This window comes from Microcaecilia unicolor, chromosome 1 (genome assembly GCF_901765095.1).
Source record: "Microcaecilia unicolor chromosome 1, aMicUni1.1, whole genome shotgun sequence".
Taxonomy (NCBI): domain Eukaryota; kingdom Metazoa; phylum Chordata; class Amphibia; order Gymnophiona; family Siphonopidae; genus Microcaecilia; species Microcaecilia unicolor.
The window spans coordinates 366,723,526-366,739,857 of record NC_044031.1 but is presented as its reverse complement, the minus strand read 5'-3'; the positions used below and the strand labels follow the sequence as shown (position 1 = coordinate 366,739,857).

The following is a 16,332-nucleotide window of genomic DNA, read 5'->3' as shown; positions in this document are numbered from 1 at the left end:
TGGGAAGAATGGGGCTAGGAGGGAATTTTAGGTTATGGCTAGATGCTTTGTATAGGGAAAGGGAAATGGGACTTGATATACCGCCTTTCTGAGGTTTTTGCAACTACATTCAAAGCGGCTTAGACCAAGAGCCTGTCTGAATATTAATGGTAGTTATTCTTCCTTCTTTCCTATAAGCAGGGGGACCAGGCAGGGATGCCCGCTGTCACTGCTTCTTTTTGCCCTGTATATAGAACCGCTGGCGGAGTTGATTCAAGGACATCCAGAGGTGCCGGGGATTGAGATTGGGGGGGGGGGGGGGGGGGGGCGAGAACATCGAATTTTGCTATTTGCAGACGATATGCTAATCTATGTGAATGACCCGGGGAGAACGTTATCGGTGATACAATAGATCTTTGACGAGTTTGGGAGATACGCCGGCTTGAAGATAAATATGGATAAAAGTGAGTTACTGGAAATATCCCTAAGTGAGGAGGAGATTTTTATTTTTTTATTTTTGTTACTTTTGTACCCCGCGCTTTCCCACTCATGGCAGGCTCAATGCGGCTTACATGGGGCAATGGAGGGTTAAGTGACTTGCCCAGAGTCACAAGGAGCTTCCTGTGCCTGAAGTGGGAATCGAACTCAGTTCCTCAGTTCTCCAGGACCAAAGTCCACCACCCTTGAGAGGAAAGTATAAGTTTAAATGGGCGGTCAACCATATTTGATATTTAGGGATACAGGTACCAGGGATTTAAATAAGGTATTTCAACTAAACTATGGACATATACAAGAGCAGATTAGACATGACATGCTGAGATGGAAAGGATTATGGTTGTCTTGGGGGGGGGGGGGGGGGGGGGGGGGAGAATGGCGATGATTAAGATGAATGTACTGCCCAGGTTACTATTCTTATTCCAATCACTACCTATTGCAGTACCGAGACCACTTCTCAAAAATTTACAGAGCTCTATAATGCAATTTATATGGGGAAATAAGAGACCGCGTCTAGCACAGAGAGTTTTGTGGGGGGAGAAGGGGAAGGGAGGAAGAGCGGTACCTAATCCGTAGTGGTACTATTTGGCGGCTCAGATGAGAAAGATCTTGGATTGGGAGAGGGGAGTGGAGAAACCCGTGGTGCAAGTGGAACAGTCTTATTGGCCTCAGAGATCTGTGAGGACATAAGTACATAAGTAGTGCCATACTGGGAAAGACCAAAGGTCCATCTAGCCCAGCATCCTGTCACCGACAGTGGCCAATCCAGGTCAAGGGCACCTGGCACGCTCCCCAAACGTAAAAACATTCCAGACAAGTTATACCTAAAAATGCGGAATTTTTCCAAGTCCATTTAATAGCGGTCTATGGACTTGTCCTTTAGGAATCTATCTAACCCCTTTTTAAACTCCGTCAAGCTAACCGCCCGTACCACGTTCTCCGGCAACGAATTCCAGAGTCTAATTACACGTTGGGTGAAGAAAAAGTTTCTCCGATTCGTTTTAAATTTACCACACTGTAGCTTCAACTCATGCCCTCTAGTCCTAGTATTTTTGGATAGCGTGAACAGTCGCTTCACATCCACCCGATCCATTCCACTCATTATTTATACACTTCTATCATATCTCCCCTCAGCCGTCTCTTCTCCAAGCTGAAAAGCCCTAGCCTTCTCAGCCTCTCTTCATAGGAAAGTCGTCCCATCCCCACTATCATTTTCGTCGCCCTTCGCTGTACCTTTTCCAATTCTACTATATCTTTTTTGAGATACGGAGACCAGTACTGAACACAATACTCCAGGTGCGGTCGCACCATGGAGCGATACAACGGCATTATAACATCCGCACACCTGGACTCCATACCCTTCCTAATAACACCCAACATTCTATTCGCTATTGTGGACCACAGAGCCCAGAGAGAAGGGTTTAGTAGGGGAATATAGTCCATACCTTAGGCATTTGCTGAGGCTGTGGGGGGGGGGAGGTGCAGCGTAGATGGGGGCGGAGGGAGGGGGGTGTCCTCAATGGCATCCCTCAGGTGGGGGAGCCTCAGTTTAGGGTGGGTAGAGAAAATGCCACCTTTGGAAGATGGGAGCAACAGGGTTTAGGGAGGTTTCGGGAGGTGATGCATGGGAGTGGGATATGGAGTTTCAGGGAGGTGTGTGATCGCTATGGGATCCGCGAGGGAGACAGCTTTGCGTTCATGCAATTAAAACATTTCATAGACACTGGGGTGGAGGAGTGGATACCCCCAGGATAGGGAAAACTTAGAAAACTTATGGCTGGTACTAGGGAAAGTTCCGAAGCCCATATCGGTGATATACAGATTTTTTTCAAGGGGACATGGATACACCTTATACATTTCAGGGGGCGTGGGAAAGATTTGAATTGTAAATTTACTGAACGAGAATGGGAGGACATATGTGGGGAAGTACAAAAAGCTTCGATCTGTAGGTTGATACAGGAAAATGCTTATAAGGTGCTCACACGTTGGTACTATACACTAGAGAGACTGAAGAAGATGTTTCCAGGGGCTTCAGATATCTGTTGGAGATGTAAAGCACAAAGGGCATGTTTTTACATATTTGGTGGACATGTACAGAGCTGGTGACGTTCTAGCAGGGGGTGATGAAGGCCTTGGCCAGAACGATGAGAGTTTCTTTGGTGTGCAGCCCTCGAGCGTGTTTACTGGGTTTGTACAATGAGCGGGAGTCCTGGGAAGAGAGTAAACTGATGCGGCGGGAATTGGCAGCCGCTAAATGTTTGCGCACTGTTGGAAAACGATGGATCCCCCTACTATGGGGGACTGGAAGATTCAGTTGGGACATTTGGGTTATATGGAACGCCTTACTGTACATAAAAGGGAGGGGGAACTTAAACGAACAAAGGGATGGGCAAGACTCCAGCAAATGATAGAGGGGATCTAGGGGGACTCGGATACATTCCAGAGATAAGGTATAGTAAGAGGGGGAGGGGGGATAGTAATGGAGCACTAGGGTTCTTTTGGTGAGGGGGAGAGGGATGGGAGGGGGCAAGGGGAGAGGGTAAGGGGGGGATTAAAGGGCGGGGCCAAATAAACATTTAAGTTGGGGTACTGATTGGGGGATCAGGTTTGGAGGTAATTGACTATGGTTTAGTTTAAAGATAAGGGGTTGAAATATAGTGGTTACAATCAGAAAATTAACAAACATTTATATGGGGATGATGGAAAGATGTGGATAAGTAAATGGATGCTTATTTTATGATCTGTTCAAACTGTTCAAAAATTTTCAATAAAAATTTAAAGTTTAAAAAAAAATCTGTTTTACTGTTCTGGGATCTTGCCAGGTACTTGTGACCTGGATTAGCCGCTGTTGGAAACAAGGTGTACTGGGCTTGATAGACCTTTGGTGAGTCCCAGTATGGCAATGCTTGTGGTGTTAAATTGTCCACCAAAAGCGTCACAATTCAGCCCTCAACATCAGGAAGTGCTTGCAGAGGCACTCGCTTCCCTTCTACTGGCCTGAGTGGCCGAATCTATTCTAAGTTCTTCCTAGTGTCCAAAAGGACTGGGTGATTCTTCCCCCCCCCCCCCCCCCCCCCCCCATCCTAGACCTGAGAGCCCTGATTAAGTATCTGGTCAAAGAAAAGTTGAATGGTTTATTGGGCAACCTCCTTCCCATGATTCAGGAAAATGATTGGCTCTGCTGTCTGGACTTATATGTCCTCGTCACTGGAAATATCTCAGACTTCGAGTAGGGAAACGCCACTACCAGTACTGCATTCTGCCCTTTGACTTTGCATCAATGCCCAGGTATTTATAATGTGTTTTGCGGTAGTTGCAGCGTCGCTATGCAGTCTTGGGGTGCACATGTGTCCCTGCCTGGACAATAGAAACATAGAAAAATGTAGGCAGATAAAGACCATATGTCCTATCCATTCTGCCCAGTCTAGTCAAGACCACATCATAGGAGGGTGCTCAAGAATCGATGCATTCGGGTGCTGCAGTTGCTAGGTTTTGTTATCAACTGCTCAAGTTCCATATCATCCCAGTTCAAAGATTGGAATCTACTAGACTTGATTCAGGCCCAAGCCTGCCTTTCAGAACCCAGAATGGATTCCATAATCAGTATCACTCTGAGTCTTTGGCACAGCCAGCAGATCTCAGCTTGGCAGATGGATGAGGTTGCTAGGCCACGTGGCTTCCCATCACACATATCACACTCATGGCACACCTCCATTTGAGACAGGCTCAGTGGACTCTAGCTTCTCAGTGGTGTTAAGCCACAGGGAACCTAGTAGATGTCATTTCCAGTACTCCGGAACTGGTGGAGTCACAGTTTTGGTGGACAGTTCATCCCAATTTGATCCTAGAACTTCATTAACCCAAATTAACGTTCTACTTCCTGCGACACAGCAAAACTATGGACTGTATTGGACTTTTATCACCACCCCCTCTTTATTTCTTTGTTGCTTTTATTTATGTTTCTTATATGCCTACTACTATATTGTGTATTTGTATTTTACCGAACCGGAGCCTGCCTCTACAGTATTGTGTAAGCCACTTTGAGCCTGCAACTAAGTGGGAAAATGTGGTGTATAAATGTGGTAAATAAATTATAAATTCCACCTCAATGGATGAGTCAAACCTGGGCTGGGGAGCTCATGCAGATAGGCTCCACACTCAAGGATATCAGTCTGCTCAGAAGGTTCAGCTTTTACTTATTAATTTGTGTATTTAACCCGCTCCACTGGTAATGCCCAGAACAGGTTACAAAAAATAAAAGCCACAGGAGTGGAAAGAACACAGATATCCCACGGAGAATCACAGGAAAAGACACGGAGTGGGAACAGAGTTAGGCTCTTCGAAAAAGACCAGAGACGCTGAATGTAGATAGTAAACTTTAATAAAGGATGACGACTCAACAAGATACCATTTGGCACACGGGTACCACCTTCAGGAGTCTGCACAGATACAAGTAAATCATATGAATCCTATAAAAAATATGTATGACAATTTATGTAAATAATAACATTAAAAATGCAATAGAGAATAAAAAAAATTGAAGAAACATACTGGAAATTAAAAATAAGTATTAAGAGAGTCTAAACATAACGATTAAATATTCATATGTGAAAGGATTTCTAATAACATTATGGAAAGAATACAAGGCACTATGTAGAGGGATTACATGGAGGACAAACGGATGTACAACATTGCTAATACAGGGTCTGTCTATAAACTTGCATTAGGTTAAACAATATATTAAAAATGTATTAAAGACCTTTCTTGGTGAAACGTAAAGCCATATCCTATGGTTAGAAGAGAGAATGATACATTATAGAGAAGAGAGATACATCATTAGAGAGAAATCAAGCTAGTGAAACTAGTGATTCTTAGATAACATTCTCTGGTTGGGACCAAACCATATTAGTTAAAGCTATAGGTAGGATTAAAAACAAAAACAAACTGTGTGTAATCCGTTGGGTTGGTCGTGAGCCCTTGGGCCCTGGCTGAGGCCAGCAGGGCGCCGACCCAGGCCAAGGGGAGACCGACCCACCACCGCACACCCCAGCTACACAATACCCCCTAAGCTACCCCTCCCCACAGTCCCTCAGGAAGAAGGGAAATAGGCATACAGGCGGGCCTCGCGGCCGAACCGGAACCTATGCACACAGAGCCACCCGTGCGAGCCTCACGGCTGAACTGGAACCCAATCACACACAGGGAGGGGTGAAAGAACCCAGAGGGCCCCAAGATGCCAGACACGCGCTGAACACCAGCAATAGGGCAGAGGGGGAAACAAAGGACCAGAGCGGGCCACGCCCACGCAGGGGACTAGCGCAGGACAGGGGAACTAACACAGCAACCCCCCCCCCCCCCCACCAGGGTAGGAGCCCCAGGCAGAAACCAGAGGAACCAGACACAAAAGGAAGGCAGAAAGCCTTTGCCTCAAACCCACTGTAGACAGAGGCACACGGAACACAAAGGGTTAAGCTTGTAGAGCCAGCAGAGAGAGAGTGCCATAAATCAAACAATCAGAGAGAACGCTTCCCCTCCCGAGAGGGAGTGGGGCCCATCCAACAAACACACTGGCAGAGGCAGGAATACAATACACACAGTACACAAAGGGTTAAACTCACTGAGCCAGCAGGCTGGGACACTGGGAAGAGAAATTCTTAAAACAAACAAACAAAGGAGAACGCTCTCACTCAGCCCAGAGCCCCAGAGGCTGAGCAATGCCCAGCCCCCACTAAACAAACGAGCAGCTGACCCTGATTACAGAACTACGCACACACACACACACACACAGCAGCAGCAGCTAACCCAGAGGGAAGGAAAAGAATACTCTAATACAATACAGATCCCTGTCAGAACCTAGAGCATGTTCTGAGAGAAACCTATCAGGCTTTCCTGTTACCACCAAGTAAGTAACGCAAAAGCAGAGAAACTCTTCAGCTGCAGGCTAAAGTACTATCCCCTGACGTCAGCACAACCCCTGGCAGCCAATCAGAAGAGACATCCCCCCTCCCCCTCAGCCAAACCGGCAGAATCATAACACTGTGCATGTGTGGACATAATACATAAACCAACCTTTTTATCTGTGTCTAAGAATCTGAATCCTCAGGTTGTGAACTCTAAAAGGTAGTGATCTGTGGAGAGAGAAAGAGTAAAGGATAACAAATAAATACACTGGATATGAGATGGACTACAAAGGGAGAAGAGATCTCGTGTGAATGCACAATATTGCTCAAGTGTAAAAACTGCGTGTGAACTAAAAAAAGAACTGCGTGTAAACTGAAAAAAGATGAATCAGAACATTGCATTGGAGACAACTGAAACGGATGTGCTAGTGCTACTGAAAAGCGTTGTGAAATGCTTTACTTAACTGAGTCAATGGCAGCAAATTGTGTTACGTAAAAGCTATCTAAAAATGAAAGAACGTAAACAATTTTAATAAAATGTTTAAATTGTGCAAATTGTCATGCATATTTTTATATGATTTGTTCATATGCTTTTATTTCTATCTGCCCAGCACTATCCCCGCCGCCCAACCACCAGCCCCGGCACAGACCGTATAAGTCTGCCCAGCACTAGCCCCGCCTCCCAACCACCAGCTCTGCCACCCATTCTAGGCTAAGCTCATGAGGATCCCTTCCTTCTGCACAGGATTCCTTTATGTTTATCCCACGCATGTTTGAATTCCGTTACCGTTTTCATCTCCACCACCTCCTGCGGGAGGGCATTCCAAGCATCTACCACCCTCTCCGTGAAAAAATACTTCCTGACATTCTTCTTGAGTCTACCCCCCTTCAATCTCATTTCATGCCCTCTCGTTCTACCGCCTTCCCATCTCCGGAAAAGGTTCGTTTGCGGATTAATACCTTTCAAATATTTGAACGTCTGTATCATATCACCCCTGTTTCTTCTTTCCTCCAGGGTATACATGTTCAGGTCTGCATGTCTCTCCTCATACGTCTTGTAACGCAAATCCCATACCATCCTCGTAGCTTTTCTTTGCACCGCTTCAATTCTTTTTACATCCTTAGCAAGATACGGCCTCCAAAACTGAACACAATACTCCAGGTGGTGTCAACGACTTGTACAGGGGCATCAACACCTCTTTTCTTCTGCTGGTCACACCTCTCTCTATACAGCCTAGTAACCTTCTAGCTACGGCCACTACCTTGTCACACTGTTTCATCGCCTTCAGATCCTCAGATACTATGACCCCAAGATCCCTCTCCCCACCCGTACCTAGCAGACTCTCACCGCCTAACACATACGCCTCACTTGGATTTCTACTTCCTAAGTGCATCACTTTGCATTTCTTCGCATTGAATTTTAATTGCCAAACCTTAGACCATTCTTCTAGCTTTTTCAGATCCTTTTTCATGTTTTCCACTCCCTCCGGGGTGTCCACTGTGTTACAAATCTTAGTATCATCCGCAAATAGGCAAACTTTACCTTCTAACCCTTCGGCAATGTCACTCACAAATATATTGAACAGAATCGGCCCCAGAACCGATCCCTGAGGCACTCCACTACTCACCTTTCCCTCCTCCGAGCGAACTCCATTCACCACCACCCTCTGGCGCCTGTCCGTCAACCAGTTCCTAATCCATTTCACCACTTTGGGTCCTATCTTTAGCCCATCCAGTTTATTTAAGAGCCTCCTGTGGGGAAACCGTGTCAAAAGCCTTGCTGAAATCTAAGTAGATTACGTCTATAGCACGTCCACGGTTCAATTCTCCTGTCACCCAATCAAAGAATTCAATGAGATTCGTTTGGCACGATTTCCCTTTGGTAAAACCATGTTGTCTCGGATCTTGCAACTCATTTTCTTCCAGGAAATTCACTATCATTTCCTTCAGCATCGCTTCCATTACTTTTCCAATAATCGAAGTGAGGCTTACCAGCCTGTAGTTTCCAGCTTCTTCCCTATCACCACTTTTGTGAAGAGGGACCACCTCCGCCGTTCTCCAATCCCTCGGAACCTCTCCCATTTCTAAGGATTTATTAAACAAATCTTTAAGAGGACCCGCCAGAACCTCTCTCAGCTCCCTCAATATCCTGGGTCCCATGGCTCTGTCCACCTTTAGTTTTTCTAGCTGTTGATACACACTCTCTTCCGTGAATGGTGCTATATCCACTCCATTCTCAAATGAACTTTTGCCAGTCCATCGTGGTCCTTCTCCTGGATTTTCTTCAGTAAAAACAGAACAAAAGTATCTATTTAGCAAATTTGCCTTTTCTTCATCATTTTCTACATAGCGGTTTGCAGTATCTTTTAGTCTCACAATTCCCTTTTTAGTCATTCTCCTTTCACTAATATACCTGAAGAAATTTTTGTCACCCCTCCTTACCTTTCTAGCCATTTGTTCTTCCGCTTGCGCTTTCACCAGACGTACCTCTCTCTTCGCTTCTTTCAGTTTCCTCCGGTATTCCTCCCCGTGTTCCTCGTCTTGAGTTTTTTTGTATTTCTAGAAGGCGAACTCTTTAGCCTTTATTTTCTCAGCCACTTGCTTGGAGAACCATAGCGGTTTCCTTTTTCTCTTGCTTTTATTTACTTTCTTTACATAAAGGTTTGTGGCCCTATTTATAGCTTCTTTCAGCCTGAACCACTGTCCTTCCACTTCTCATAGGTGCTCCCAGCCCATCAGCTCCTTCCTTAGGTATTCCCCCATTTTACTAAAGTCAGCATGCTTGAAATCCAGGACTTTGAGTTTTGAGTGGCCACCCTCCTCTTCAGCCGTCATATCCTCTGACCTCCCCTAGGAGTTGTATTCTGTAAGCCTTTTGAGGTGAACTGCTGGTCCCACGTGAACGAGACTGGTGGGAAGGCACATGGTGCATGCCTGGTTGGACCTATCAAAAGTTTATAGAAATAGTACACTGTGTAGCATTCATTCTCAGAGGACAAGCAGGCTGCTTGTTCTCACTGATGGGTGACGTCCATGGCACCCCCTCCAATCGGAATCTTCACTAGCAAAGACGTTTGCTAGCCCTCGCGCGCCGATGCGCACCGCGCATGCGCGGTCGTTTTCCTGCCCGAACCGGCTCGTGTTCGTCAGTCTTCTTTTGTCCGCGCTCGGGACGGTCGTGTTTTGCCGCCGGTTCGTGCCCCTCAGAGGACCCTCGCGCGTCTTTCGTGTTTTTTTAAAAAAAAAGAGAGAGAACCTTTTTCCCGTATTTCTAGCTTTTTCCCAGCGTAAGTTTTTTTTTTTTCGCTTTCGGGAGCGGCCTTGTTGGCCACCCGCACGGGTTTTTTCCCCCTTTTTGTCTCGGTACCTCTTGTCATCTTCGGGAATTTTGATTTCGCCGGCACAATTTTTCCGCCCATGACATCGAAGCCTTCCAGCGGCTTCAAGATGTGCACCCAGTGCGCCCGGGTAATCTCGCTCACTGATAGGCACGCCTCATGTCTTCAGTGTCTGGGGGCTGGGCACCGCCCGCAGGCCTGTAGTCTTTGTGCTCTTTTGCAAAAGAGGACTCGGGTAGTGAGGTTAGCCCAGTGGAACGTTCTGTTCTCCAGCGCTTCGATGGCATCGGCATCTAGAGATTCGTCGGGCGCATCGGCGTCGGCAGCACCGAAGTCTTCGTAGATCGCATCGACATCGACTGCATCGAGGCGTCCTCCTCCTGCATCGTCGGTACCGAGGCTTCGGAAGAGGGCGTCGGTGGTACCGGGACCCCCTCTGGTGCTGATGTCGTCGGACGGTGGTGCTTCGTCTGGAGTGCAGGTGAGGACTGTCCATTCCCCTGCTGGTGGCGGTGAGCCTTCGGGTAGGTCTCCTCCTGCCCTGAGGGCTCCTGCGGTACAGCCCCCCTGGGATTGACCTTCTTCGGCCCCGGCCCTGAGGAAGCGACGTCTGGATTCAACGTCGTCCTCATCGGTACCGGGGAGCTCCGGTGACATGCTTCGCTCGAAGAAGTCGAAGAAGCATCGTCACCGGTCACCTTCCCGACTGGGTACCGGGAGCTCTGGGTCGCCGAGGGAGTCGGCACCCAGCAGGCATCGGCACCGGGAGGACCGCTCACCCTCCATTCAGGAGGTGTCGGTGCGCTCTACCGCGGACAGCCCGGTACCACCTCCATGCCCGGAACAGATTCTGACCTCGACGCCTGCACCGGCTTCCCAGTCTTTCTCCACAGCCGCTCTGCACGAGAGTCTCCGGGCCTTTCTTCCTGGCATTCTGGAAGACCTGTTGCGCCCTTCTCCTCCGGTACCGGGGGTGCTTGCGCCACCGGGGCCGTCGAGTGAGGCGACAGCTGGCCCTTTGCCCGGGGTGAGGTCCGATTTCGGCTGCCTCCCAGGTGGACTCCCCGACGACGTCGGGGGAGGGAGCTTCACCGCGGCCGGCCAGGGAGTCCACCTCTCGACGCTCCCACCGTGGCCATGGTTCCACGGACTCGAGACGGACACGGCTTCAGACACAGGTCTGTGAACTTGTGTCTGATACCGATGATGAGGCCTCGTGGGAGGCAGAGGAGGACATCAGATATTTCTCTGATGAGGAGGCTGATGGCCTTCCTTCTGACCCCACTCCCTCCCCTGAAAGACAGCTTTCTCCTCCCGAAAGTCTTTCTTTCTCGGCCTTTGTCCGGGAGATGTCTACGACCATCCCCTTCCCAGTGGTTGTGGAGGATGAGCCAAGGGCTGAAATGTTTGAGCTCTTGGACTATCCTTCTCCACCTAAGGAAGCGTCCACAGTACCCATGCATCATGTCCTGAAAAAGACATTGCTGGCGAACTGGACCAAGCCACTAACTAATCCCCACATTCCCAAGAAGATAGAATCCCAGTATCGGATCCATGGGGACCCAGAGCTGATGCGCACTCAGTTGCCTCACGACTCTGGTGTGGTGGATCTGGCCCTGAAAAAGGCTAAGAGTTCTAGGGAGCATGCTTCGGCGCCCCCGGGCAAAGACCCCAGAACCTTAGACTCCTTTGGGAGGAAGGCCTACCATTCTTCCATGCTCGTGGCCAAGATTCAATCTTACCAGCTCTACACGAGCATCCATATGCGGAACAATGTGCGGATGCTGGCGGACTTGGTGGACCAGCTCCCTTCTGAGCAAGCCAAGCCGTTTCAGGAGGTGGTCAGGCAGCTGAAGTCATGTAGAAAATTCCTGGCCAGAGGGGTATTTGATACCTTTGATGTTGCGTCCAGGGCCGCTGCTCAAGGTGTGGTGATGCGCAGACTCTCATGGCTGCGTGCCTCTGACCTGGAGAATAGGATCCAGCAGCGGATTGCGGACTCCCCTTGCTGTGCGGATAACATTTTTGGAGAAAAAGTCGAGCAGGTGGTAGAACAGCTCCATCAGCGGGATAACGCTTTCGACAAATTCTCCCGCCGGCAGCCTTCAGCATCTACCTCATCAGGTAGGCGTTATTATGGGGGAAGGAGGACTGTTCCCTACTCTTCTGGCAAGAGTAGGTACAATCCTCCCTCTCGACAGCCTGCGGCCCAGGCTAAGCCCCAGCGCGCGCGCTCTCGTCAGCAGCGTGCACCTCAGCAAGGCCCCTCAGCTCCCCAGCAAAAGCAGGGGACGAGCTTTTGACTGGCTCGAGCATAGCCGATATCAAAGTGTCCATGCTGGATGATCTACCGGTCGGAGGGAGGTTGAAAGTTTTTCACCAAAGGTGGCCTCTTATAACCTCCGACCGGTGGGTTCTCCAAATAGTCCGGCAAGGATACGCCCTCAATTTGGCCTCCATGCCTCCAAATTTCCCACCGGGAGCTCAGTCTTTCAGCTTCCAGCACAAGCAGGTACTTGCAGAGGAACTCTCCGCCCTTCTCAGCGCCAATGCGGTCGAGCCGGTGCCACCCCGGCAAGAAGGGCTGGGATTCTATTCCAGGTACTTCCTTGTGGAAAAGAAAACAGGGGGGATGCGTCCCATCCTAGACCTAAGGGCCCTGAACAAATATCTGGTCAAGGAAAAGTTCAGGATGCTTTCCCTGGGCACCCTTCTTCCCATGATTCAGGAAAATGATTGGCTATGCTCTCTGGACTTAAAGGATGCTTACACGCATATCCCGATACTGCCAGCTCACAGACAGTATCTCCGATTCCGTCTGGGAACGTGTCACTTCCAATACTGTGTGCTACCCTTTGGGCTCGCCTCCGCGCCCAGGGTGTTCACAAAGTGTTTGGCTGTGGTAGCAGCAGCGCTCCGCAGGCTTGGGGTGCACGTGTTCCCTTATCCCGACGATTGGCTGGTGAAGAACACATCCAAGGCAGGAGCTCTACAGTCCATGCAGATGACTATTCGACTCCTGGAGCTACTGGGGTTTGTGATAAATTATCCAAAGTCCCATCTTCTCCCAGTGCAGAAACTCGAATTCATAGGAGCTCTGCTGGATTCTCGGATGGCTCGCGCCTATCTCCCAGAGACGAGAGCCACCAACTTGTTGTCCCTCGTCTCGCGGGTGCGAGCATCCCAGCAGATCACAGCTCGGCAGATGTTGAGATTGCTGGTCCACATGGCCTCCACAGTTCATGTGACTCCCATGGCCCGCCTTCACATGAGATCTGCTCAATGGACCCTAGCTTCCCAGTGGTTTCAGGCTGCTGGGGATCTAGAAGACGTGATCCACCTGTCCACGAGTTTTCTCGAATCCCTGCACTGGTGGACGATTTGGTCCAATTTGACTCTGGGATGCCCTTTCCAAATTCCTCAGCCGCAAAAAGTGCTGACTACGGATGCATCTCTCCTGGGGTGGGGAGCTCATGTCGATGGGCTTCACACCCAGGGAAGCTGGTCCCTCCAGGAACAAGGTCTACAGATCAATCTCATGGAGTTACGAGCGGTCTGGAACGCTCTGAAGGCTTTCAGAGATCGGCTGTCCCACCAAATTATCCAAATTCAGACAGACAACCAGGTTGCCATGTATTACATCAACAAGCAGGGGGGCACCGGATCTCGCCCCCTGTGTCAGGAGGTCGTCAGCATGTGGCTGTGGGCTCGCCGTTACGGCATGTTTCTCCAAGCCACATGTCTGGCCGACAGGTTGAGCAGGATTATGCAACCTCACGAGTGGTCGCTCAACTCCAGAGTAGTGCGCCGGATCTTCCAAGTGTGGGGCACCCCCTTGGTAGATCTCTTCGCATCTCGAGCCAACCACAAGTTCCCTCAGTTCTGTTCCAGACTTCAGGCCCACGGCCGACTGGCATCGGATGCCTTCCTCCTGGATTGGGGGGAAGGCCTGCTGTATGCTTATCCTCCCATACCTCTGATGGGGAAGACTTTGTTGAAACTCAAGCAAGACCGAGGCACCATGATTCTGATTGCTCCTTTTTGGCCGCGTCAGATCTGGTTCCCTCTTCTTCTGGAGTTGTCCTCCGAAGAACCGTGGAGATTGGAGTGTTTTCCGACCTTCATCACCCAGAACGAAGGGGTGCTTCTGCATCCCAACCTCCAGTCTCTGGCTCTCACGGCCTGGATGTTGAGAGCGTAGACTTTGCCTCTTTGGGTCTGTCGGAGGGTGTCTCCCGTGTCTTGCTTGCTTCCAGGAAAGATTCCACTAAGAGGAGTTACTTCTTTTTATGGAGGCGGTTTGCCGTCTGGTGTGACAGCAAGGCCTTAGATCCTCGCTCTTGTCCTACACAGACCCTGCTTGAATACCTTCTGCACTTGTCTGAGTCTGGTCTCAAGACCAACTCTGTAAGGGTTCACCTTAGCGCAATCAGTGCATACCATTACCGTGTGGAAGGTAAGCCGATCTCGGGACAGCCTTTAGTTGTTCGCTTTATGACAGGTTTGCTTCTGTCAAAGCCCCCCATCAAACCTCCTACAGTGTCATGGGATCTCAATGTCGTTCTCACCCAGCTGATGAAACCTCCTTTTGAGCCACTGAATTCATGCCATCTGAAGTACTTGACCTGGAAGGTCATTTTCTTGGTGGCAGTAACTTCAACTCGTAGAGTCAGTGAGCTTCAAGCCCTAGTAGCTCATGCTCCTTATACCAAATTTCATCATAATAGAGCAGTCCTCCGCACTCACCCTAAGTTCTTGCCAATGGTGGTGTCGGAGTTCCATCTGAACCAGTCAATTGTTTTGCCAACATTCTTCCCCCGACCTCATTCCTGCCCTGCTGAACGTCAGCTGCACACATTGGACTGCAAAAGAGCATTGTCCTTCTATCTGGAGCGGACACAGCCCAACAGGCAGTCCGCCCAAATGTTTGTTTCTTTTGATCCCAACAGGAGGGGAGTGGCTGTGGGGAAACGCACCATATCCAATTGGCTAGCAGATTGCATTTCTTTCACTTACGCCCAAACTGGGCTGACTCTTGAGGGTCATGTCACGGCTCACAATGTTAGAGCCATGGCAGCGTCAGTGGCCCACCTGAAGTCAGCCACTATTGATCTGCAAAGCTGCGACGTGGTCATCTGTCCACACATTCACATCTCATTACTGCCTGCAGCAGGATACCCGACGCGACAGTCGGTTCGGGCAGTCAGTGCTTCAGAATCTGTTTGGGGTTTGAATCCAACTCCACCCCCCTAGGCCCATTTTTTATTCTGTTCCAGGCTACACTCTCAGTTAGTTGAATAAGATGTTAGGTCAATCTCAGTTATGTCCTCGCCGTTGCGAGGCCCAATTGACCATGGTTGTTGTTTTGAGTGAGCCTGGGGGCTAGGGATACCCCATCAGTGAGAACAAGCAGCCTGCTTGTCCTCGAAGAAAGCGAATGCTACATACCTGTAGAAGGTATTCTCCAAGGACAGCAGGCTGATTGTTCTCACAAACCCGCCCGCCTCCCCTTTGGAGTTGTGTCTTCCCTTGTCTTTGTCTTGCTACATATGGGACTGACGAACACGAGCCGGTTCGGGCGGGAAGACGACCGCGCATGCGCGGTGCGCATCGGTGCGCGAGGGCTAGCAAACGTCTTTGCTAGTGAAGATTCCGATTGGAGGGGGTGCCGTGGATGTCACCCATCAGTGAGAACAATCAGCCTGCTGTCCTCGGAGAATACCTTCTACAGGTATGTAGCATTCGCTTTCCAGGCTCTGTCAGATGACGTCAATCTTGTGTGAGAATATATGTCCTGCTGTCCTCAAAGAACACCTTCTACAGGTAAGTAACTTTACTCTCCTTGTGAACAATTCATAGCCACCTAAACACACAACTTTTGTCTGGACATCAAGATATTTCTCCAAAAGTTATGGTTTAACTGTCCTTGAATTAAAAAAAAAAAAAAATTATTATGCCCCTCACTCCAAAGTTGACTATATAAATACTTTTTGAATAGTGACAACCTAACATCACCATAATCGTTGTGCACACGATTGTTGTGTTGGGAAATTCAAGTTACTGTGATAAGAAAACAGTTTTAATCCAATATAATTAAGTATAAAACCAGTATAGTATGCACAAGCATGAAGGAGAATTTTAGATCTTGTTCCCTCACCATATACTTTCTCTTCCTTTTTTAGGTGACGTTTGCAAACCAGCTCAAAGCTCAAAAGTGGGCAAAAGAAGCAAAATTTACTAGACAGTTCACCCAAGCAGCATCCCAAGCCATAGCGCAGGCTGCTTTCTTGACTCTTCAGTATAATTCTATGGGAAACTGTAATATGGGACCTGAAGGTATTGTACATATGTTTCTAATATCAAAGATTTATTGTGTAGGCGCAGTAATTGGGGTGGTGTTGGGTTACCTGACACAGTGTAAATTCTGAAAGAAATGGGTCCCAAACAACAGCGACATTAGTAAGGTAAGTGTCAGATGTAATATATATTCCCTTTATCCTTAGATCCATGCTCACGGTGCCAAAATAATAGAAGAAACTAACTCCACACCCAAGTATTATAAAAATTGGGCAATCATTTTATTTACAATAGCAGCAGACATGGTATAAGGAAGATAGAAA

The 16,332-nt window shown here is 48.7% G+C and overlaps 1 protein-coding gene across 1 annotated transcript in view; it reads left to right on the top strand.

The window, feature by feature from the left end:
* LOC115474425 overlaps positions 1-16,332 on the top strand; it is a 439,537-nt gene that overhangs the window by 361,323 nt on the left and 61,882 nt on the right. The window contains exon 12 of the mRNA XM_030209885.1: positions 15,895-16,048. Within this exon, the coding sequence (XP_030065745.1) occupies positions 15,895-16,048 (154 nt within the window). The remainder of the gene's footprint in view (positions 1-15,894; positions 16,049-16,332) is intronic.